General features: G+C 46.5%; 1 protein-coding gene and 1 long non-coding RNA gene across 2 annotated transcripts in view; both read left to right on the top strand.

The window, feature by feature from the left end:
* The window catches only part of LOC149339077 (uncharacterized), a 33,296-nt gene extending 11,538 nt beyond the window's left edge, over nucleotides 1–21,758 (top strand). Inside the window, exons 2-4 of the long non-coding RNA XR_016283778.1 lie at nucleotides 6,145–6,420; nucleotides 15,895–16,493; nucleotides 21,553–21,758. This is a non-coding gene — a long non-coding RNA (uncharacterized LOC149339077). The remainder of the gene's footprint in view (nucleotides 1–6,144; nucleotides 6,421–15,894; nucleotides 16,494–21,552) is intronic.
* On the top strand, nucleotides 6,543–7,410 carry LOC149339078 (uncharacterized). Its single transcript, XM_089550875.1, is given in 2 exon segments — nucleotides 6,543–6,839; nucleotides 6,841–7,410. Coding segments are annotated over 2 exon segments (867 nt in total).
* Nucleotides 21,759–23,312: the final 1,554 nt, after the last annotated feature.

Below are 23,312 nucleotides of genomic sequence, written 5' to 3'. Positions count from 1 at the left end.
GTTTGGTTTATTAAGGTTTTACGTCCCAAAGCGACTCAGGCTATGAGGGACGCCGTAGTGAAGGGCTCCGGAAATTTCAACCACCTGGGGTTCTTTAACGTGCACAAACATCGCACAGTACACGGGCCTCTAGAATTTCGCCTCCTTCGAAATTCGGCCGCCGCGGCCGGGATCGAACCCGCGTCTTTTGGGCCAGAGCAGAGAGCCGTAACCACTGAGCCACCGCAGCGGTGCGGTATCTACATTATTCATAGGAAAATATGCGCGATTTCATTACATTTTCCACACTTAGCCAAACGCCTACGCAACGCTCTCACACGCGGCGGGAGCTCCTGAATAAAATAACACGACTTCGGACCTCAGAATTAGTGAAAGCTGGATTAGCTGCTCATATCTATTCAAGCTTTGATAAATTAAGCGAAAGTACGTTTTTATGCACCAGGTTGCATAAACCATGACAAAATTTCTTTTCTGTAGGCGCTGCGACTCAGTGGGCTCACAGCGGTAATTTGTTGATAAACTGGCGCGGCGACAAGAAAGCCCTGTTTGTGGAAGGGGTGGGGGGGGGGGGGGGCTTATGTCCGGCCGGCAGGAAGGAATAAGAGTGCATGGGAATTGGAACTGCATGCTAGGCGCACACCTAATGCTTGATATTGAACAAAAGTTTCTTTGCGGTGGAGCACCAAGACGGAATTCGATATCAGCACGAGCGCGTGCTAAGCGCCGGCACAATTAACCTGAATGTCAAACTAAATGTCATTAAAACGCGTCAATGTTATCGCTTTGATAACGTAAATACTTCCTGCAACACAGCCACGCAGCGGAAGTATGCTCGACAATGTTTTTTTAGCGCCCGAAGCGCGGCTATATGCAGGCGCGGCCGCGGAACTGCCGCAGCCCCGCAGTCCCCAAAGAAACGCCCGCACCGCGGCGCGCCAGTCGGTGCAAAATGGCCGCGCCCAGGAGAGGCTCAAAAATATAGACCAGATTTTTTTACCCTCGCACGCAGGCTGCGGACGCGCGCCTACTCTCGACGCCAGTCGCCATCTGTCGGCGCGCACGGCCCGAGGGACTGCGGGTCGCGCCGGCGCCGCGCATAGAACGCATGTTTACGTGTTCGCTTCTGCCGTTTTGTGCTCCATCAGCTAACGTATGAGGGTGTGTGCTGTGCGTCACTACTCACATTTGCCCTCTTCCAGACAGTGCTGCGGTTATCTTGTGCGCAGTTACTCGTTAACGTGACATCCGAGGGTAGTCGACCAGGTAGTGTACGGACTGGAAACCGGCACTTCGAAGCAGATTTCTGCGCTGTCGTGTCGTTTGTTGTCGCCTTTTACGTGCGATATCATCTATGATAATATTATGCATTAGAATGTAGATCTATTGACTTGACTCAGTGGAGTAGTAACTGGATAGGCGAGCTGCAGACTGAAGGTTGTCCCGACGGAGCGCGTGTTTTCGATCACCAGTACGTGTTCAGCATCCTTGCGCTGAGCTTGCTCTTGTTCCCATTCAGAACATTTCATGCACAGGATTGTAAGCACGACCGCTACCGATTTCAGCTGCTTTTTCCGCACACATGTCAGAGGTATCTGGGGGGTAAAGGTTTATCTATAGTATCTTTCTGCTGTTGGTATCTACCTTAGCTTGGTTTGGTTTATTAAGGTTTTACGTTCCAAAGCGACTCAGGCTATGAGGGACGCCGTAGTGAAGGGCTCCGGAAATTTCGACCACCTGGGTTCTTTAACGTGCACTGACATCGCACAGTACACGCGCCTCTAGAATTTCGCCTCCTTCGAAATTCGGCCGCCGCGGCCGGGATCGAACCCGCGTCTTTTGGGCCAGAGCAGAGAGCCGTAACCACTGAGCCACCGCAGCGGTGCGGTATCTACATTATTCATAGGAAAATATGCGCGATTTCATTACATTTTCCACACTTAGCCAAACGCCTACGCAACGCTCTCACACGCGGCGAGAGCTCCTGAATAACATAACGCGACTTCGGACCTCAGAATTAGTGAAAGCTGGATTAGCTGCTCATATCTATTCAAGCTTTTATAAATTAAGCGAAAGTACGTTTTTATGCACCAGGTTGCATAAACCATGACAAAATTTGTTTTCTGTTGGCGCTGCGACTCAGTTGAGCTCACAGCGGTAATTTGTTGATAAACTGGCGCGGCGACAAGAAAGCCGTTTGTGGAAGGGGGGGGGGGCTTTATGGCCGGCAGGAAGGAATAAGAGTGCATGGGAATTGGAACTGCATACTAGCCGCACACCTAATTCTTGATATTGAATAAAAAGTTTCTTTGCGGTGGAGCACCAAGACGGAATTCGATATAAGCACGAGCGCGTTCTAAGCGCCGGCACAATTAACCTGAATGTCAAACTAAATGTCATTAAAACGCGTCAATGTTATCGCTTTGATAACGTAAATACTTCCTGCAACACAGCCACGCAGCGGAAGTATGCTCGACAATGTTTTTTTAGCGCCCGAAGCGCGGCTATATGCAGGCGCGGCCGCGGAACTGCCGCAGCCCCGCAGTCCCCAAAGAAACGCCCGCACCGCGGCGCGCCAGTCGGTGCAAAATGGCCGCGCCCAGGAGAGGCTCAAAAATCTGGACCAGAATCTTTTACCCTCACACGCAGGCTGCTGGCGCGCCCGTACTCTCGACACCAGTCGCCATCTATCGGCGCGCGCGGCCCGATGGACTGCGGATCGCGCCGGCACCGCGCGTGGAAAGCATGTTTACGTGTTCGCTTCTGCCGTTGTTTTGCTCCATCAGATAACGTATGAGGGTGTGTGCTGTGCGTCAATACTCACATTTTCCCTCTACCAGACAGTACTACGGTTATCTTGCGCGCAGTTAGTCATTAACGTGACATCGAGTTTTTTTCTGTTCATTTGGATATGAGTAAGTGCGGCGAAGCAGAGCGCGTCTGTCTCGTTGTTTGTGCCCACCATGATGATATTGATATTGATGATTAGCGCTCGTGTCCTGTCTTCACCTTTTCTGTGTCTCGTTTTTCGCGCTACGTTTTTCAATGATGATATTCTGCTGGCTCAGGATTGTAAACGCTGGCACCGCAGCGGCGACGCTGCTCCACCGAGCCGCTGGTGCGGCGGCGCTGCTCAGGGAAATTCTGGAATAGTATTGCAAACAGCAAGGATTTTTCCCGCGGAGTAGTCGGCCAGGTAGCGTACGGACTGGAAACCGGCACTTCTAAGCAGATTTCTGCGCTGGCGTGTCGTTTGTTGCCGTCTTATACGTGCGTTATCTATGATAATTTTAGGCACAGGAATGTGGATTTATTGATTTGATTCAGTGGTGTAGTAACTGGATAGGCGAGCTGCAGACTGAAGGTTGTCCCGACGAAGCGCGTGTTTTCAATCACCTCCTTGCGCTGAGCTTGCTCTAGTTCCCATTAAACACGTTTCATGCACAGGAGTGTAAGCACGACCGCTACCGATTTCAGTTGCTCTTTCCGCACGCATGTCATAGGGATCAAGAGGGGGGGGGGGGGGGGGGGGTAAAGGGTTTACCGTAGTGACTTTATGCTTTTGCTATCTACCTTAATCATAGGAAAATAAGCGCGATTTTAATACATTCATTCACACTTAGCCAAACGCCTACGCAACGCTGTCACACGCGGCGAGAGCTACCGAATAAAATGAACGCGACTTTGGACCTCAGAATTCGTGAAAGCTGGATTCGCTGCTAATATCTATTCAAGCTTTTATAATTTGAGCAAAAGTACGTTTTTATGCACCATGGAGGTTGCATAAACCATGACAAATTTTGTTTTTTGTTGGCGCTGCGACTCAGTTAAGCTCACAGCGGTAATTTGTTGATAAACTGGCGCACCACGCATGCGACAAGAGAGCCCTGTTTGTGGGTGGTACTTTATGGCCGAATGAAGAGTGCATGGGAATTGGAACTGCATGCTAGCCGCACACCTAATACTTGATATTTAACAATTTTTTTTGCAGTGGAGCACCAAGACGGTAGCGATATAAGCACGAGCGCGTTCTAAGCGTCAGCACAGTTCACGTGAATGTCAAACTAAATGTCATTAAAACGCATCAGTGTGCTCCCTTTGATAACGTGAATACTTCCTGCAACACAGCCACGCTGCGGAAGTATGCTCGGCAATGTTTTTTAGCGCCCGAAGCGCAGCTCTATGCAGACGCGCCCGCGGAGCTGCCGCAGCCCCCCAGTCCCCAAAGAAACGCCCGCACCGCGGCGTACCAGTCGGCGAAAAATGGCCGCGCCCAGGAGCGGCCATGGAGGAAAAAGAGTAGTGTGACAAAAGCCAGAGAACTGATAGAAGCATTCCATATCGAAAAGAGGGGCAACTTGTGCGTCAGCGAAACATCGATTAACCTGTATAAGGCTGAAAAAGCGTTTTTTGATCGCTGCTTATCCTCACGAAGCTGAATGTCTTCCTTGCGCATGCGCCGACAGTGACATATATGTACGTGTCTTTCTGCACATTAAATCAGTTGTGAGTGGCGCTCTGTCTCGTCTTTCTTTCTACTCCTGTATGTGTGTGCGTGCGTACGGTTTGGCGCCTTTGAATTTAATTATGAATAACTACCAACTAGCCCAACAACAAGTTCTTCTGAGTATTTGTATTCGGCCACTTTGGGTATTTCGTGGCCTTGTATTGTAAGCACCTGATCAGTTGTATCGTTAAAAATGATCACACCTGATTTAGTTGCGCTCAAACTGAATCCTAGAGCGTCTCCTTCGTCTCCACAGCAATTATCCAAAGTTTTTAAATCTTTCTGGCCATCTGCAAACAGTACAATATCGTCCGCATACATTAAACCCGGCAGTCGCTGCTCAACTACATTTCCGCCTAATCTGTACGACAGATTATAACCTAGATTACTTTCTTCTAGCCTTCTTTCCATATTTACCACGTAAAGCATGAACAGCAGCGGTAATAGAGGACAACCTTGCCTTAATCCTTTGTGCACCCCCACAGTTGTGGTACTTTTTTTCCCATGTAATTTAAACTTCATTATCTCGGTAGATTTCCTGTAGAAAATCAATTACCTCATGACCGATACCTATATCTTTCAATATGCTCCACAGGAGTTCCCTCTTCACGTTATCGTATGCACCGCTTATGTCCAGAAAGGCTAAAAGCAGAGGTCTGTTTTCCGCCTTAGCTATTTCTATGCATTGGGTAAGCACGAACAGGCTATCATCTAAGCGCCTACCCCTTCTGAACCCATTCTGAAGTTCTCCGAGTATCCGATTACCTTCTACCCATGACTGCTTTTTTTAAATTTCACCGCCAGCATTGCCAGCCTGTACATAACAGACGTTATCGTAATCGGACGGAAGGATTTTATGTTCATCTTATCTCCTTTCCCTTTATAAATCAAATTCATTTTACTCTGTCTCCAGCTGTGCGGAAATTGCTGATTTGTTATGACTGTCTCCAATGCTTTTATCAGCGCTTCCTTGCTTCTTGGGCCAAGTTCATTAATCAGCTTAATTGGAATTTCGTCTATCCCTGCTAGGAATATTCGATTCCGCTTTTTCCCAGTTAAGACTAGCCAGTTCTAAGCGGTTCATTATTGTGCTGTCCTGTGTTGCCGCCTCACTTGGGGAGATTACCCCATTGTCGTTCCTAAAAGACGCCGCTATAAATGACGTAAAGTAGTTCACAGCATCGTCTCTCTCTAAACATTTTCCCTCAGCATCTATAATCTGTTCCTGCGTTCTTTGATTTGTTTTTTCCCAACCAGCTTATATGGTTCCACAATTTTCTTGGCCCGCCTTTATTTGCCTCGCGAACTTCAGCCAGCCATTTATGAGAGGACTGCTTCATTTTAGCCTGGACTAGGACCTGAACTTGCGGTTTCTTTTGTCGATAAGATTCCCATTTTTCGCCTATTTCCTCTTGAGATAACTGCGCCTTCTTTGCTTCTCTGTGTTCCCTTGAAGCCACCCGTCGTTGTTCGATGGCCTCCTTAATTTCCATATTCCGCCAGCTTCGTGGCTTCCTCTTTCCTCTCCAGCGGTTTACTCCTTTCACTTGTTTCATTTTTTGTATCGATGAGCACTTCTAACTGGGCGTGAGAACAGCACAACGATGAGGCTTACTAATCCGCTCCGCTTCCTCGTCCAGGTTATGGCATGGGCTCACCTCAGCGCCGTATCGCTGTCCTCATCTGCCAGTGACGCAAGCAAGTTACCGTATCATTTCGACGACGCACGAGGATCCGCTTGGCCGCCCGACGGACACATTTTCACGGTTGTGCCTCAACAACACCAAGGATCCGGATCGACGGCAACATCGTCTTCTGCTGCCTATATGAAGAGCTGGAGGAACCCCGGCGCCCTTAGTGGGCATGAGAACAGCACAACGATGAGGCTTACTAATCCGCTCCGCTTCCTCGTCCAGGTTTGTCCTGTTACCTCTATGTACGCTAAGAAATCGAATAATGTGTGCCTGTTGCTGTTCCCACGCCGGGAGTTTTGCTTTCTTTGTTTTGTGATTGCCTTGATGTTACAACTCAACTGCAAATGTTGTCCGGGGATGTGGAGCTTAACCCTGGGCCTAACAAGAAAGCCCAGGTGCAGAACCCCTTGCCCGATTTGCCGTCCCAGCAAATTGACGATATGTTTGCCATGCTACGAACTATCAACACTCGAACTGAAAAAATGGAAAAGAATCAGATGGATTTAATTCAGTCAGTTCGTGAACTTAAAAAAACCCAGGAGGAATTTAAGGAAAATCTATGCGAGATAGACGACAGACTAACCGAGGTTGAGCACAAAACTGGCGTCTTTGACAGTGTCGCGAAGGAGGTGGAGCGTCTTTCTTCGCCAGTCAATTGACCAGCTTATAGGCGAAAACAGTGTACTGCACTGTAAGCAGGCTGAGCTGGAAGACAGGCAACGGCGAAACAATCTTCTATTCTACGTACTAGCCGACACCGAATCAGAATCCTGGGCCCAGTCGGAAGAAAAATTGGTCAATGTCCTTTCATCCTGTTTGAAAACCCCACCTTCAGAAATTTTGATCGAGAGAGCCCACCGGCTCGGCAGGTATACGTCGAATAAGTGCAGACCTATTGCCAAATTCTCATCTTCAAAGGTCAAACAGCAAGTGCTCCTCAATAGTTCTAAGTTGAAAGATGAAAAGAGTTCGGTGAGTGACGTCTATTCTCCCGCTACACGTCTTGCTAGGAAAAAACTTGTCGGATTTGGCAAATCTCAACCCTTAATCTTCAAACTTCGCTTCAACAAGTTGTACATAGGTAAAAAGTGTTACACCTATAATCCTTCTGATGATTGTGTGGATGAAATTCCTAACACCTTCACGCCCCCGGCTGAATGCTCCGATTCCGTCCAGGAACAGTCTAATGCTTCCCCATCGACCACTGCATAACGCTACGCGAGGGGCAGTGAATATAAGTTACCGGTCATTAACCCACTTTCGTTCTTATTCACAAATATTCGAAGCATACTTCCAAAATGTGACGATCTTTGCTCTGCTATCGATGCTTGTGACGCCGACATAATATGTCTTACTGAAACTTGGTTGTCTGCGACGGTTGATAGCAGTGAATTGTTCGACTGCAAAAAACGCTACAACGTTTATCGGCGCGATAGGGGTGCTAGGTTCGGCGGAGGCGTACTTATAGCCGTCTCTGATACTTTTCTGTCATTTCCTGTTCACTTTACAAACGCCTTAGAACTTGTGCTAGTTGAAGTTCGCACGTGCTCTAGGAAATTAATAGTAGGTGTTTGCTATCGTCCTCCGTCCTGTTCACCCGCCTTTTCTGACGACCTTCATGACGTCGTTCATATGGTTACACTGCGGTACCCGAATAATCATTTCATTTTACTAGGAGACTTTAATTTTCCTAATGTTGTGTGGCGTAATGTGCGTTCCTATTGTAATCCTTTTTCTAGTGAAGCTGAGAAATTTTTGAATTTGTGCAGTGATTTCAACTTGTCGCAGCTTGTAATGCAGGCAACTCGAATTACGTCTGCTACTTCTAACATCTTAGATTTAGTGCTCACCACTTCACCTGATCTTTTCCAGCCCATATCGTATCTACAAGGGTTAAGCGATCACTTACTGCTTCATTTTTCTTTAACCTACATAGTGCCTCACCAGAGCAACTACAAGAAATATATCCGGGACTACAAAAATGCTGATTTTGATGCCGTTAACCGTGAACTGTGTTTTTTTAGACGATTACTTACCCAGCTTTTATGACCGCTCCGTGAACGCCAACTGGAATATGTTTGCAGAAAAAGTTTCATCGCTCACTGATAAATATGTTCCGCGCATAGTTATCGCATCTAACCGGCAATCACCATGGTTCAGTCAAACGTTGAAAAGGCTCAGTAACAAGAAAAAACGTATCTTTCGAAAGGCAAAACTAACCGGTTCTCAAGATCGTTGGAATGCTTATCAGGCCGCAGCTACCGAATACAAAAAAGCACTCAAGCTCGCCAAGGATTCATTTTTCAATACTACATTACCATCTCTTTTAGTAACCCTAGGCAATTCTGGAACATCATTAACAAAAGAGACGATATGCTATCGCCCTTAAGGACTCAACCGACGCACTTATCCGGCCTGATGAGTGCGCGAATGTTCTAAACTCTGTATTTGTCTCTGCTTTTTCAAAAAATGTGTGTTCTGTACCACATACATATCCCGATGCTGACTTTTTTCCAATGGACCCTATTATCTTTGATATTGCTGGCGTGGAAAAACTAATAGAAAAACAATAAATTTCTTCATCATGTGGGATTGATAACATCAATTCAAAGTTTCTAATCAGGACTAAAGTATACAGCGCTATAATACTTTCTCATCTTTTTCAGCAATCTCTTGACACAGCCTGCATTCCTGGCGACTGGAAGGTCGGGAAGGTGATTCCCTTGCACAAGTCTGGAGATAAACATTCACCGCTTAATTATAGACCCATTTCTCTAACGAGCATTCCATGAAAAATCATGGAGCATGTAATTTACTCTCACCTTGCATCATTCCTACAGTCAAATGCCTTTTTTACAGATTATCAGCATGGATTTCGTAAGTCATTTTCCTGTGAAACACAACTCTTATCGTTTACGCATGATCTGAATTCCATCCTTGACTCGGGTTCCATTGTCGATTGTATATTCCTAGATTTTTCCAAAGCATTTGACAAGGTTTCACATCAACTGCTTTTTTTCAAACTAAGCAAACTTAACCTTGATACTAACATTCTTGCATGGTTGCATTGTATTCTTACTGATCGTTCACAATTTGTCACAGTAAATAACACTTGCTCCTTCACTTCGCCAGTCGAATCAGGCGTACCACAAGGCTCTGTGTTGGGGCCTTTGCTTTTCCTAATATATATCAACGAATTGCCTATTAGCATATGTTCATCAGTTAATCTTTTTGCAGATGACTGCGTCATATACCGCGATATTAACAGTGACGCTGATGTAACTTTTCTTCAGTCCGATATCGATCATGTTCTTGACTGGGCTAACACCTGGAGCATGGAACTAAACCCTAAGAAATGCAAGCACATGCGTGTTTCTCGTTGTAATACATTACTGCCCTCGTATCATCTTAATAACAGCAGCATCGAATCTGTGTCTTGTTACAAATATCTAGGCGTATTTATTTCTTCTAATCTCTCTTGGAACACGCATGTAGATTGTATAACTAACAACGCTAATCGCATGCTGGGCTACTTACGCCGCAATTTTTATCTTGCTCATAGTTCTGTAAAATTACTTCTTTATAAATCGTTAGTCCGTACTAAACTGGAATATGCTGCATCTGTTTGGGACCCCAGTCAAGAGACGCTCATCTATCAACTGGAATCCGTCCAGAACCGGGCGGCTCGTTTCATTCTTTCAAATTATCATCGCAACTCCAGCGTCACGACTATGAAAACAAGCTTGTCACTACCCCTGCTGTCACAACGTAGGAAAATATACCGTCTTTGCTTGTTCCATAAGATTTATTATGATAATCCCATTCTTAAGAATAAAATGATGTTACCACCCTTTTACATTTCACATCGCATTGACCATCGTCATAAGGTTGGTATTCCTTCATGCCAAACCAACCATTATAATTCATTCATCCCAAGTACGTCAGTAAGCTGGAATCACCTTCCCGGATCTATCGTCGAAATTTCTGATAATTCTACGTTTAAATCTGCTTTAACCAACCTGCTGCTGTCATAAACTCGAGAATCCTTAACACTGTCATCTTTTTTTTTTCTTTTTACGGTTGTTCCACTTGTTTTATATGCGCGCATGTTACTGCCTTTTGAACGTGATTTCTCTTGTTTGTTTTTATTGTATGCTGTTGCTTTTTGTTGTTGTTTTCATTCTGCGATATGCGCTGCTAATTTTGTACTTGTTTTGATGTAACCTGTTTGTTCGTTTTTTTTTCTGTGAGCTTCATTTATGTCTAATTTTTACGTGTATTTACAGCTGTATTTTTTGTTTCGCTTTCTTGTGTAATCCACTCCCCTCTGTAATGCCCTCTGGCCCTGAGGGTAATGAAATAAATAAATAAATAAATAAATAAATAAATAAATAAATAAATAAATAAATAAATAAATAAATCCCACTTTTTCAGGGGGCGTTTCTCGATTACTTCTTCTATATTGGCTGATATTAGCGCTATTTCTTCATCGTTTATTTTTGCGTTGTCTTTTTGACTTCGCTGCATTTCTCTTTTGACTAGGGCTCCCAACTGTAGACTAATACGTTTATGATCACTTCCTAGGCTGTACTTCCTCTCTTCGTCTATTTCCATTATTGCGAGCTTGCTATAGATGCCCTGCGACATTAGACAGTAGTCAATGGTTGTTTGCCTGTTACAGGATTCCCACGTGATTTGTCCCTCACATTTAGTTTTTCTATTGACAATAACCAGGTTGTGCCGCTCACACAAGTCTAGCATTAACTTCCCGTTACGATCTGTGTATCCATCCAGATCCTCGATGTGGCCGTTCATGTCTCCAAGCAAAATAATATCGACCCCGTCTCCAATCTGCTTTATATCGTCATTGAGGCACTTAACTATACTCCGTCTCACAACATGTTTGCAGCACTACGAAAGGTACAGCTCTCTCGTCCAATCAGGATGGCGCGCACTACATTAGTGTGTTCCTACGCGCCTGTGGCTCGATCCACCTGATGTCCAGGTGGCTTCTTTCTACCTTTAGCAGGTGGCGCGTGATGTCTTTGTATTCTTTTTTTGGTTTCTTTTTGGACAGGCGGACGCCCGTTCCAAAGGGACTAGCCCCACTTTTTTTTTTGTCGCAACCTGTTCTCATCAGTTCCTCTGTTGTCGCGTCGCAGTAAATTTCAGTAATCGTGTCATGTGCATATAAATTTATTTACTCCAGCGTGCCGAGGCAGCCGAGTGTCGATGGTGGCGAAATGCAAAACAAGCCCATGTGCTGCGCGAGAGGCAACGCACGTTAAACGGGCTCGATCATCTCATCGTCCTCATAACAACTGAAATCAGCACTGCTGGTTGTGTCGTCCTCCAGGTTGACAACAATGGCCGGTCCCTGGTCAACAACATCGTCGATGATGTGGTCCAGTTTTCTCATCACATCTTCCTCACTGATAATATTCTGCACGTAATTCTTCCATTTCTCAACAGTCACTTGCGTGATGCCTTGCCAAACCAGAGGCTCGACGTCTTGGAGCTTAAACGTCTTGTTTTGGCTAGCCACGAAACCCTTGACGTCGCTCCAGACAAGCTCTATCGGGTTCAGTTGGCAGTGGTACGGTGGCAGGCGCACAACGAGATGGCCAGCAGCTTCAGCAATGCAGTCGACACGGTATCGCTCCCCACCAGTGTTCACACTGCTGACAAGCTGCATGAGCTCGGCCTTCACCATGCCGCTGCTCCATGCGACACCTTTTCCGGACAGCCAAGCCTGTATGTCCTTTTTGAGGCTACTCATCCGCGGCACTTTATCCTGCTTCACAGAATGATATGGCGCGTTGTCCATCACTATAACGCTGCCGGGTGGTAGTAGTGGGAGAAGTCTCCTGGAGAACCAGTTTTCGTAGTGTTCCCCGTTCATTTCCTCGTGGTAATCGCCCGAGTTTTTCTTCGCTCGGAAAACTTCCGCTGCACCTTCGACAAAACCTTGCTCACTACTGCAATGCGTCACAATAAGCCTGCCACCTTTGCCACTGGGGTTTTGTAGACCAGTCGACAGTCCGGATCGATGCGCTTGGTGTGCAGATTGGATGGTGGAGTCAGTCCACACTCGACTTCGCGTGTGGCCGGCGTTAACCCACGTTTCGTCGGTGAAGAAAATATGCCTACCCTAACGTCGCAGCTCCGCTATCTGGCGCACGTACCGGCGGCGACACTGCACAATGTGCGTCGCTTCGATTAACATCGCATTCCGAGAGCGCTTCTTGTATCGGAAGCCAAGTTTGTTCAACATCCTCTGCAATGTCGCTGCGGACACGGTCGGTAGCGTTTCGTCCTCTTCGAAATGCGCAACCACCTTCGCGATAGTTGGAATTTCCCCTCTCTGGAAAAAGGTGTGTACCACCCTTCGCAACACGCTCAGGTCAAAATCGTCCAGCTTCTTCGTCCGCTCGCGGCCTCTTCCGCCAGAACGCTTCTTCGGTGACAACACTCGGCCCGCGTTCAACGTCTCCGTTGTCCACTTCTAAAGCGTTCGCTCGCTCACCTGCGTGAGTTTTGCCGTCCTCTTGATGAGCGCATTTGTACTCCAACTGCCCCCGCACTCGACGCGAAGCGCTTCAAGAACATTTAAAGCCACCTGCTTCGCCTGCTTGGGGAAACAGCGCACTGTCGGTGTAGAGCACACAGGAGACACAACAGACTCGACCGACGCCATGTTTGAAAGTGGCGACGCATCACTACCTCGCAGCAGGCCTCCGCAGAGCTGTGTCCGTACGGGCTTTGTCTGGTAATTTCACCAGTGATTGAAACACTCCCTACCATTTAAATATACCTGTCGAAATCATGTTTTTAGTTGCAATGCTTATTGTTTTGATTAATAGTCATACACTCCTCAAATATTCGAGGGACTATTTTCTGCGTTTCTGCAGCCCTGATTGGACGAGAGAGCTCTACCTTCCGTAGTGCTGCAAACATCTTGTGAGACGAAGTATAGATCCTTGTTTTCTTGCCTGCATTTGTCCCCGGTCCCTAAATAAACTACCCCTAGCCATGTCCCTTTGCCAGCAATTGTACCTGATACCCAGACACGTTTTTTGCAAGTTGATTTTATTCTTTGCCAATTTGTTCCTTGATGTATCATAATACCTACTCCCTTCTTCTCCGTTGTTGTTCTGTTGCACCCTTCCCAGACATAGCCTTCGATTAAAGGTGGATCTTCTAGATCCCTCAGATGTGTCTCGCATAGAGCGTACACACCTACTGCTTCATCCTTTAACTGCTGTTCTATTTCTAGCCATTTCGCTCTCTTTCTACCCCCTTGCATATTTATGTAACTGATCCTGGCCTTAAATTTCTTTTTCGTAGTTTTCTTTCTCGGCCTCCTAGTGGCCATTTTGTTGGGCTCAGCCGCCATTGTTACATTTGCTACATCGCTACCTACTCCTACGCCCTGAGCCACCGTGGACCCCCTAAAAAAGCTACCGCTCGGCCTCCCAGGCGCCAGCCTATCTCTTCTCCTACCCTTCCACTGAAATGGACGCCATCTCGTCCAAAGTCTCTGCCCAAACCTGCTCTGTGCACTTCCTTGTTTATGTCTATCAACTCAACGCCTTTCTCGAGGCTTAACTGCCTTATCTCTCGATTATGATTCACAACGTCGTTAGCAATCTCTACATTCCTTCCTTGTAACTCCGGCACTATACACACCACGATCTGCGCTTCCTGTGCTATCGCCCTGATACCGTCCACTCCCTCAGCTAATCTTTTCCCTACTTGTGCGGCGTTACCATTCAGGACATCACTTAGCCCCGCCGCTACCACTACCAAGTTACTCCTTGCAACATTCTCGGAAAGTTCACTTTTTGTCGCTCTCAGAACATCGTCCATTGTCCTTCCTGGAAACACCCCGACCGCTACCCGCCTATCACCCTTCACCCGGTCCAGAATAGCTCGTTTGCAGCGCCTCATGTTTGAGTCACCAGCGATAAGCACTAGCGTACTCTGCCCCTCCCTCCGATCTTCCAGATCTTGCTGCCTCTTATCAGCGACTGTGACCTCATTTCCTGGAATTAGCTCGTTCCCCTTCTCAGTATCGCCTCTCGACTTCCCAGATGCCCCCTGTGCGCAGCTGTTCCTGCCTGATCATGTCTGACCTACTGGCTTATCGCTGTCCATGCCAGTGCAAGCCCCATCCGCGTGGCTGACGCTGGAATGCCCGCCACTGTGGCTTCCAATGGCGGTGTCAGCCGTTTTTGACTCCAACTGACAAAGCTGTTCTTGAAGCTTGCGCTTCTCTGCCCTCTCTATCTGTAACTCTGTTTCTAGAGCATCCATACTTCGCACTAGTTTGCTATTCGCCTCTTCAGCCCTGTCCAGGCGTGCACCTAATACGCAGAATTTGCACATAAAATCTGCGCCTTCGGCCTCCTCCACTGAATCGAACCGCGTTTCTTTTAAATTCATCGACGCCTCACGCTCTATACATCGAACCTTCAGTAGCTTAACCATCTTAGCAACACTCGATTATTGCTTCCACCAAATGCTAAGATATCTACAGGCTCGAGACCAAAAAACACTTGAAAACACGTGCACAAATAAAATAAAATTCTGTCTACCGCAAGTGACGATCGATCACTTAGAAAAAAATAGCTATCTCTCTAAAAGTTAACGCACAAAAAAGCACTGAAAAAAACTGCTGGCCAAATATAGGCCACTGACCTAAATTCTATTCCTTGACCTGCACTTCCACTAACAGCCTAAAAAAATTAAGCACACATTTAAAAATATTGTAAGATAGTACTCATTTATATTACGCAGTCGCTCTCGCAGTCGGTCCGGTCCCGGTCTCCACGCGTGATCCGAAGAGCCCCTAATCCTACGTCCGCACAGCACGGCTGTCAACTGCTCCTGGATCGGTAGCAGCGCCCCTTGCGGAGGCTTTTGTGTCAGCGGGAATTTAATGTCCATAGGAGTACTGAAAGACTGGTCTCAGTGACAAGCATTGAGGTTGTTACGAATAGGGCGGAACAAGACGCAGGGGGTAGTGAAAGCGGGCGCTGGAGCTTCCCTGTAACTGCCTCTCATAAACGGGTCACTGGAAAGGGGCTGCGCTTCACTCACAGCAGGAGAATGAGAAAGTGGGAGAGGAGAGCACGTGGTTCGAGGCTTGCAAGCAGATTGGTGAATTTGGTGCGAGGGGGAGGATCGGGGATAAGAGGGAGGTATAAAAGGAGGCAGTTTTGGCGCGTCCTTTACTTGGTTTGGTTTTGGTTTTATGGGGTTTAACGTCCCAAAGCGACTAAGGCTATGAGAGACGCCGTAGCGGAGGGCTCCGGAAATTTCGACCTCCTGGGGTTCTTTAACGTGCGCTGACATCGCACAGTACACGGGCCTCGAATTTCTCCTCCAAAGAAATTCAACCGCCGCGGCCGGGATCGAACCCGCGTCTTTCGGGACAGCAGCCGAGCACCATAGCCACTGAGCCACCACGGCGGCGATCGTCCTTTACTTGCGTACTGTAAACCAGTGTGAGTGTGTGCCAGCTGCTGTTTTGTCTACCACATGAGATGGACCAGTCTTCTCACGGAAAGGATGCCGGCAATTTCCGTAAGTACATAGCTGGAATCTTTCTTGTGTGCTTGACCTCTGCGCTCACTTGGTATGAAAATCCGTTGGGAATGTTTGTGACGTTATGTCTTGTTCTTTTCTTCGCAGTGGATATGATGGACGCGCAAGAAGAAATTGTCATAAGCGAGCAATGTCGCATGGATGACCCCGACCTCTATTGCGATCGGACAACGGAGGTTGACGGCCTCGGTTCTCCGCGGAGGTCCACACCGAAACCGAACGAGCACCTCGACAACACTTCGGAGTCCATTTCTTGCTCGTCGGTGTCTTCCCCTGAGTCCGTCGCATCGCCGATGTCGCAGTCACCGGGGCCCCTCCTTGCTCGCATGTCTGCGCGGAGGTGCCGCCGTCGTCTTCCTTTTTACGATCTTTGCGCGTCCTTGGAGTCCACGTCAAACGGTGATACAGAAGGCTCCGTATCCGCCATGGAAGACTGGCGGATGACATCCGGCGAGGTGACCTGGATCGGCTGCCTGCCAGACGTAGGTGTCGTGTGCGAGGGCCTGTCTCTGCTGTACCAGACGCCTGCTGTGTGTGGAACGAGTGTGCAGCTCTTGGGCTGTCACCAGTCACACTCGCCTGATGAGCTGGAACCGTTCATGGCCGATACGGAGTCCTCACCGGGAGAGGTCTCCGAAAGCAGCCACCAGAGATAGGAGCTGCTGACATGAGCACGTGTTCGCGCGGTAAGCACCTTACATCACTGCAGCGTACACTGACTGCTTGATACCCGCCCGGCGTTCTCTGTCGCTTTCTTGTCAAGTCTTTTTTTCTTATTCTGTATATAGTACTGCTCAAATATGAGGGAGAGAACACCTTAGCGGTATACATGGATGTGATAATTAATATTTACATTAGTCTGGCCGGGATGATGCTACTTGACGGCGCTGATATCAGTAGGCGTTGTAGGATGTTTGTGGTCAAAATATTGCATTCATGAACTGGCAATCCCCATACTCGAGCCTTAACCACGTCTAGCGAAAACACTGTGTGCACGCTGTTCCCTGTTTTAGTTATTATGCGTCAAAATCAGCCTCTGTGGCATACGTTGCTCGTAGAGGTTAATGTGGGGTCCCCATATGCTCAGTCTGGTGCTCGGTTTCAGTGGAGTCGGATATTAGAGCTTAGGATGGAATTTCTTGTCATGCTGAGTGTTGCGGTCCTTCAGAAATGTTCCCAAAGCTGAAGCGCTCTCGCGTTGGCGTTCACATTTAGACGTCAGTTTTGTTTTATAGACGTATGCTCCAATGCTGGGCCGAGAAAGACGTGTACACGAAAAGCACAGCGCAGTAACTACAAAGGACGAGGCGGATATGTCTTGTCCTCGCCTCGTCTTCTGTAGTTACTGCGCTATGCTTTCTGTGTAACGATGAACTAACACACACAAACATTCTCTCACTACAGGAAAGACGGTTTTGCGAGATATACACCCATTGGCGTTCCCTTTGCATTGGGGTGGTGACGAGTATCTTGTCTAGTAATTAAGGTGATTCATTGTTTTATTTGTTGTGTATTTACCACCTGGTTTTTTTAAAACTTTCAGTCGTGTTTTGTTGATTTAATTTCTTCAGCCAAGGCTATTTTTGCATTTTAAGCTATTTTACTGGCTGGTGTGATGTTTGTTGTAATTTCTCCGTTCTGCTTTTACGACATCTTTACTTGGCCCTTCTTTGTCGGGTTTTGTTTTGTTTTTTTTTTTGTTTAAAAGCGGGCGAAATATTTTGAGCTAAAATTCGGGGACGAATCGGGTCATCCAGCAAAAGGTTGATTAATTTTCGTTTTATCGGGCGTCATCGGCGTCAGTTGTCCTGTTGTCGCGTGCGTAATAACTATGCTCATAAAATTCGCTTGTAACACTTTCTACAAAAGCATTTGGTGGGCGAGTTGGTGTTTTTGATGATCCATAACTACAGCGCAAACGACAGGACAGAGATGAAGAAGGGACACCACACAGCGCTGACTCACAACTAAAGTTTATTGGATGCCATAAGGTATAAATACCTCCCTGGCAGCCAGAAAGAATGCAGTCCACACTTACATGCGTGACTGACATAATAGTGTACCAGTCATATGCCGCCAAGCAAATCACATGCGCGAGAATACAATATAAGCAGTGACAGAATACAATATAATCAGTGAGCACTTGTCAATATTCGCAATCAAGGTATCTTCTTTCTTTTTCTGACAACGCGACAGATGAAGCACTGATGCATTCTTCCGAGAGCCTACCTATTAAGTGAGCTTCAATGATCTCCCTTGCTAACGAGTCACGGTTCTTTTCTAACACTGCACTTTCCTGATAGTTTGGCGCACAGACGTAGGTGTCATCGTCATCTTCATTGCCTTTGCAGTGCCTGCAATGTTTCGCCACGTGGCCAGAGATAGCGACACGGGAGACATTTTACTCATGCTCTCTGAGTCTTTCGTTTAAACATCGGCCGGTTTGGCCGATGTATCGCTTACCACAAGACAGTGGCAGCGAATATATCACCCCTTCCTGGCAAGGCACGAACTGTTTTGCGTGCTTTATCGGGCACTTGCGCGATTCTTTAATCTCTGAATTGACATTCTTAATCAGGCTGGACAGTCGTTTGGGCGCCGAAAAGACGACATCAACGCCTGCATGTTTTCCGATTCTTTTCAGATTGTGCGACACTTTGTGAAGATATGGCAGCACAACAATCTTCCTTTTCTTCGTCTCTTTCGTACATTTACTATTTCCTTTTGATTTTAACTTTTCCAGTAGTTTTTCTGCCACGGAAACTAATAATTCAGACGAGTAGCCTGCCTTTGCCAGGCGGTCTACTTGGTTGCTGAAGCTATGCTTCAACCTGTGTTCACAGGATTTGTTGACTGTGTTGCTAAAAACGGTATGTACAATTGCTCTCTTCACCAGCTTGGAGTGAGCTGATGAAAACGGCAAGATGGGCTTAACAGCACGGGGCTCATAAGCCCAACAAACATGAGATGGAGTGAAATGAAGCGAAAGATCTAAAAACCTAATAAAATCATTCAATGGTACTTCGTGTGTTAAAACCAATGGTGTGAGGCATTCTGAGAACACCGAAAGGACGTCAGGGAATTGCTGCTCGAAACCGAGGTTGTCACGATCTAAAAATACAAGGTAGTCATCAACAAATCTAAAAATGCTACAAACTCTGGAACCTTCAAAGCGCTCTTTCATGCTTCTGTCTCGTGCTGCTAGGAACACGTCACTAAGGAAAGGCGCTAGACATGAACCAATACAGATCCCCTCTTTCTGAATAAAAACTTCGCCATTCCATTCCGCAAAAGTTGAGCCAAGATACAGTGACAACAATTCAAGGAACCCAGTAGTGGAAATTCCGCTCTCATTCTGAAATGCAACAGCACCATATTCATCAATCAGATCGTTAACAGAAGACAAAATTTCTGCTTGAGGAATGGTGTAATAAAGATCCTTTACATCGACGGAAAATCCACAAAGCTTCTTACTGTAGTTACTTTCTAGGAACGCGATAACATCTTTCGAACTTTTTACTCTAAAAGGGTCTCTAAACTAGAGTGGCCGTTTCGTGTAATTGTCTCGGAAATTGGAACATGGCAGCAGCATGTAGCTAAGTTCCTGCAGAAAAAACTGAATCTTTTATCAATTGACGACCCTTTTAGAGTAAAAAGTTCGAAAGATGTTATCGCGTTCCTAGAAAGTAACTACAGTAAGAAGCTTTGTGGATTTTCCGTCGATGTAAAGGATCTTTATTACACCATTCCTCAAGCAGAAATTTTGTCTTCTGTTAACGATCTGATTGATGAATATGGTGCTGTTGCATTTCAGAATGAGAGCGGAATTTCCACTACTGGGTTCCTTGAATTGTTGTCACTGTATCTTGGCTCAACTTTTGCGGAATGGAATGGCGAAGTTTTTATTCAGAAAGAGGGGATCTGTATTGGTTCATGTCTAGCGCCTTTCCTTAGTGACGTGTTCCTAGCAGCACGAGACAGAAGCATGAAAGAGCGCTTTGAAGGTTCCAGAGTTTGTAGCATTTTTAGATTTGTTGATGACTACCTTGTATTTTTAGATTGTGACAACCTCGGTTTCGAGCAGCAATTCCCTGACGTCCTTTCGGTGTTCTCAGAATGCCTCACACCATTGGTTTTAACACACGAAGTACCATTGAATGATTTTATTAGGTTTTTAGATCTTTCGCTTCATTTCACTCCATCTCATGTTTGTTGGGCTTATGAGCCCCGTGCTGTTAAGCCCATCTTGCCGTTTTCATCAGCTCACTCCAAGCTGGTGAAGAGAGCAATTGTACATACCGTTTTTAGCAACACAGTCAACAAATCCTGTGAACACAGGTTGAAGCATAGCTTCAGCAACCAAGTAGACCGCCTGGCAAAGGCAGGCTACTCGTCTGAATTATTAGTTTCCGTGGCAGAAAAACTACTGGAAAAGTTAAAATCAAAAGGAAATAGTAAATGTACGAAAGAGACGAAGAAAAGGAAGATTGTTGTGCTGCCATATCTTCACAAAGTGTCGCACAATCTGAAAAGAATCGGAAAACATGCAGGCGTTGATGTCGTCTTTTCGGCGCCCAAACGACTGTCCAGCCTGATTAAGAATGTCAATTCAGAGATTAAAGAATCGCGCAAGTGCCCGATAAAGCACGCAAAACAGTTCGTGCCTTGCCAGGAAGGGGTGATATATTCGCTGCCACTGTCTTGTGGTAAGCGATACATCGGCCAAACCGGCCGATGTTTAAACGAAAGACTCAGAGAGCATGAGTATAATGTCTCCCGTGTCGCTATCTCTGGCCACGTGGCGAAACATTGCAGGCACTGCAAAGGCAATGAAGATGACGATGACACCTACGTCTGTGCGCCAAACTATCAGGAAAGTGCAGTGTTAGAAAAGAACCGTGACTCGTTAGCAAGGGAGATCATTGAAGCTCACTTAATAGGTAGGCTCTCGGAAGAATGCATCAGTGCTTCATCTGTCGCGTTGTCAGAAAAAGAAAGAAGATACCTTGATTGCGAATATTGACAAGTGCTCACTGATTATATTGTATTCTGTCACTGCTTATATTGTATTCTCGCGCATGTGATTTGCTTGGCGGCATATGACTGGTACACTATTATGTCAGTCACGCATGTAAGTGTGGACTGCATTCTTTCTGGCTGCCAGGGAGGTATTTATACCTTATGGCATCCAATAAACTTTAGTTGTGAGTCAGCGCTGTGTGGTGTCCCTTCTTCATCTCTGTCCTGTCGTTTGCGCTGTAGTTATGGATCAACACTTTCTAGCACGACACTTCATTGTAGGCTTGGTTTTTCGGTGCCAGCTTGCAGAAGGGGCACTCTTTATATGTACGGCCTTTCGTGTTCGAGTTTTATTTTTTCAGGAATTCGCGGAATAAAACTAGGGCGAATCAGGAAAATTTTTCATAATGCTGGTTTTTCGAGTTCTATTTTTTTCCCCAGGAAATGACATTTTATCATCAGGATCTCGTTTTTTGCGGGACATGGGAAGTCCTATTTATTGATCAATATTTCACAAACAACATGCACATGACAGCGTGCTAGCTGCTGTCTACTACCTGAGGTGGGCGGCGCTGCTCGCAAAGGGTATTTCGGACCATTTGGGCAGGTATTACATAGCTGGCATTTTTCGTGTTTGCTTGAGCTCTGACCTCCGCGCTTTCTTGGATTGAAATGAAAATCCGTTGGGCGTGTTTGTGACGTAACGTCTTGTTCCCCTCTGCGCAGTGGACATCTTGGACGAGCGAGAAGAAATTGTCTTCTGCGAGCAACGTGGCGACCTCTATCGCTACCTGACGACGGACGTCGACGACCTCGGCTCTCCGCGGATATCCGCACCGATACCACTTCAACGTCACTTGGGAGTCCGGTTCTTGCGCGTCGATGTCTTCCCCTGCACTTTCCGGTGATGAAAGTCTCCAGCAGAGGCCAATTCGGTTGTTTCATTGCACATATGGCAATTTTAATAAAAAACTATTGTTCTATCTCTACTTTTGCATCGTGTGCGGTTTCTGCTACTTCGAGATCTCGCTTGGAAGGAAGCGTTATTAGTTGTGCGATGCTCTTTCTCCGGAGTCTTTGTTCCGTAGTTTCGATGCTCGTGTAGTGCACCTTTCCTATACCTGAGTGCCGCCATATTACTTCCTGGGCGACACCTGTTTGGTTTAAACCTAAACCAAACCTATTCGCTAAGCTGCTGCGCACATCTGCCGCCGGCAAGGCAGCAGTGTGGCGACGCCTGCACTGAAAGTTCCAGTAGTCAGATTAGAGAAAAAAATGGGTGACTGGTTGATATGCATGGCGAAAAAGAAGCGTGTTAAGACGGGGACAGGACGGAAAACTTTTCACAGGAATTTTCCCCACCATCCTATAATCAGCCACAAAGCTCCAAAGGTCGGCAGAAGTTTGCGCATATTTTGCCTTTTTTTATTCTGCACAGTACTGGCAAAATATGAGGGTGAGTGCAGGTTAGTGCTACATGCAAAAGATTATTTTTATTTGGACGCGCTTAGCAGGGATGCGGTGACTCGACAGTACTCATGTGTTGATTGCAATTTGATCTTTTTTGGAATTAAGGATGATCGCGCTGAAACCTGGGCTCAGTCTGAGTCTCTGATTATTTCTTTTTGTTCAGATAAACTTAGCCTTACCGTCAGCCCTGGTGACATTGAACGGGCGCACAGGATAGGGCGTTACCAAGAGGAGAAAAATTGCCCAATAGTTGTCAAACTGGCCCGTTTCAAGGAAAAATCAAGGATTTTAACGGCAGGACCGAAGCTAAAAAATACCTCTTTTGCAATTCGCGAAGATTATTCAAGACGTGTGCGAATGGCCAGAAGTAAGCTTTATTCTTACGCCCAAGGAAGAAGCACCACATTTAAGATCCGTTTCGACAAGCTCCTGATGAATGACCGTCCATTTATTTATAACTCTGAAACAGATTCTGTCCAAGAAGTGAAGTTATAGCGTTTGCCATCCGCTCATCGGCCTCCGCCACACCTACTTCGTCAGTCACCGCAAGTGACATACGCAGCCCCGAGTTATCAAACCTTAGCAGTTCTACTTTCCAACGTCCGCAGCTATCTGCCCCAAAAAGATGCCGTTGAAGCCTTCCTAAACGATAGCGATACTGATATAGCTATATTTACTGAATCGTGGCTGACCTCGGACATCTCGAATGAAGAGCTGCTGCACGATACGCGATCTTTCACGGTCCACAGACGCGATAGGGTGATGCGGAGAGGAGGTGGTGTATTGGTTTTTGTAAAATCGAGCACGCCTTCTTTTCCTATTTTGCCCATCTACAATCATGAAATTGTTGCGATAAGGTTATTGCTTCCTTCTAGCACAGTCATATTGCTTGCATGCTATCGTCCTCCAGACAGCGACATTTCATTTGTTAATGAACTCTACTCAATACTACTCGACCTTAATACCCGTTATTCCCATTGAACTTACTTACTATGCGGCGATTTCAACTTTCCTGA

Source organism: Amblyomma mixtum, chromosome 6, assembly GCF_055824585.1.
Source record: "Amblyomma mixtum isolate Tamu chromosome 6, ASM5582458v1, whole genome shotgun sequence".
In the NCBI taxonomy this organism is placed as follows: domain Eukaryota; kingdom Metazoa; phylum Arthropoda; class Arachnida; order Ixodida; family Ixodidae; genus Amblyomma; species Amblyomma mixtum.
The sequence above is the reverse complement of the archived record's forward strand: the minus strand, read 5'-3'. Positions and strand labels throughout refer to the sequence as shown.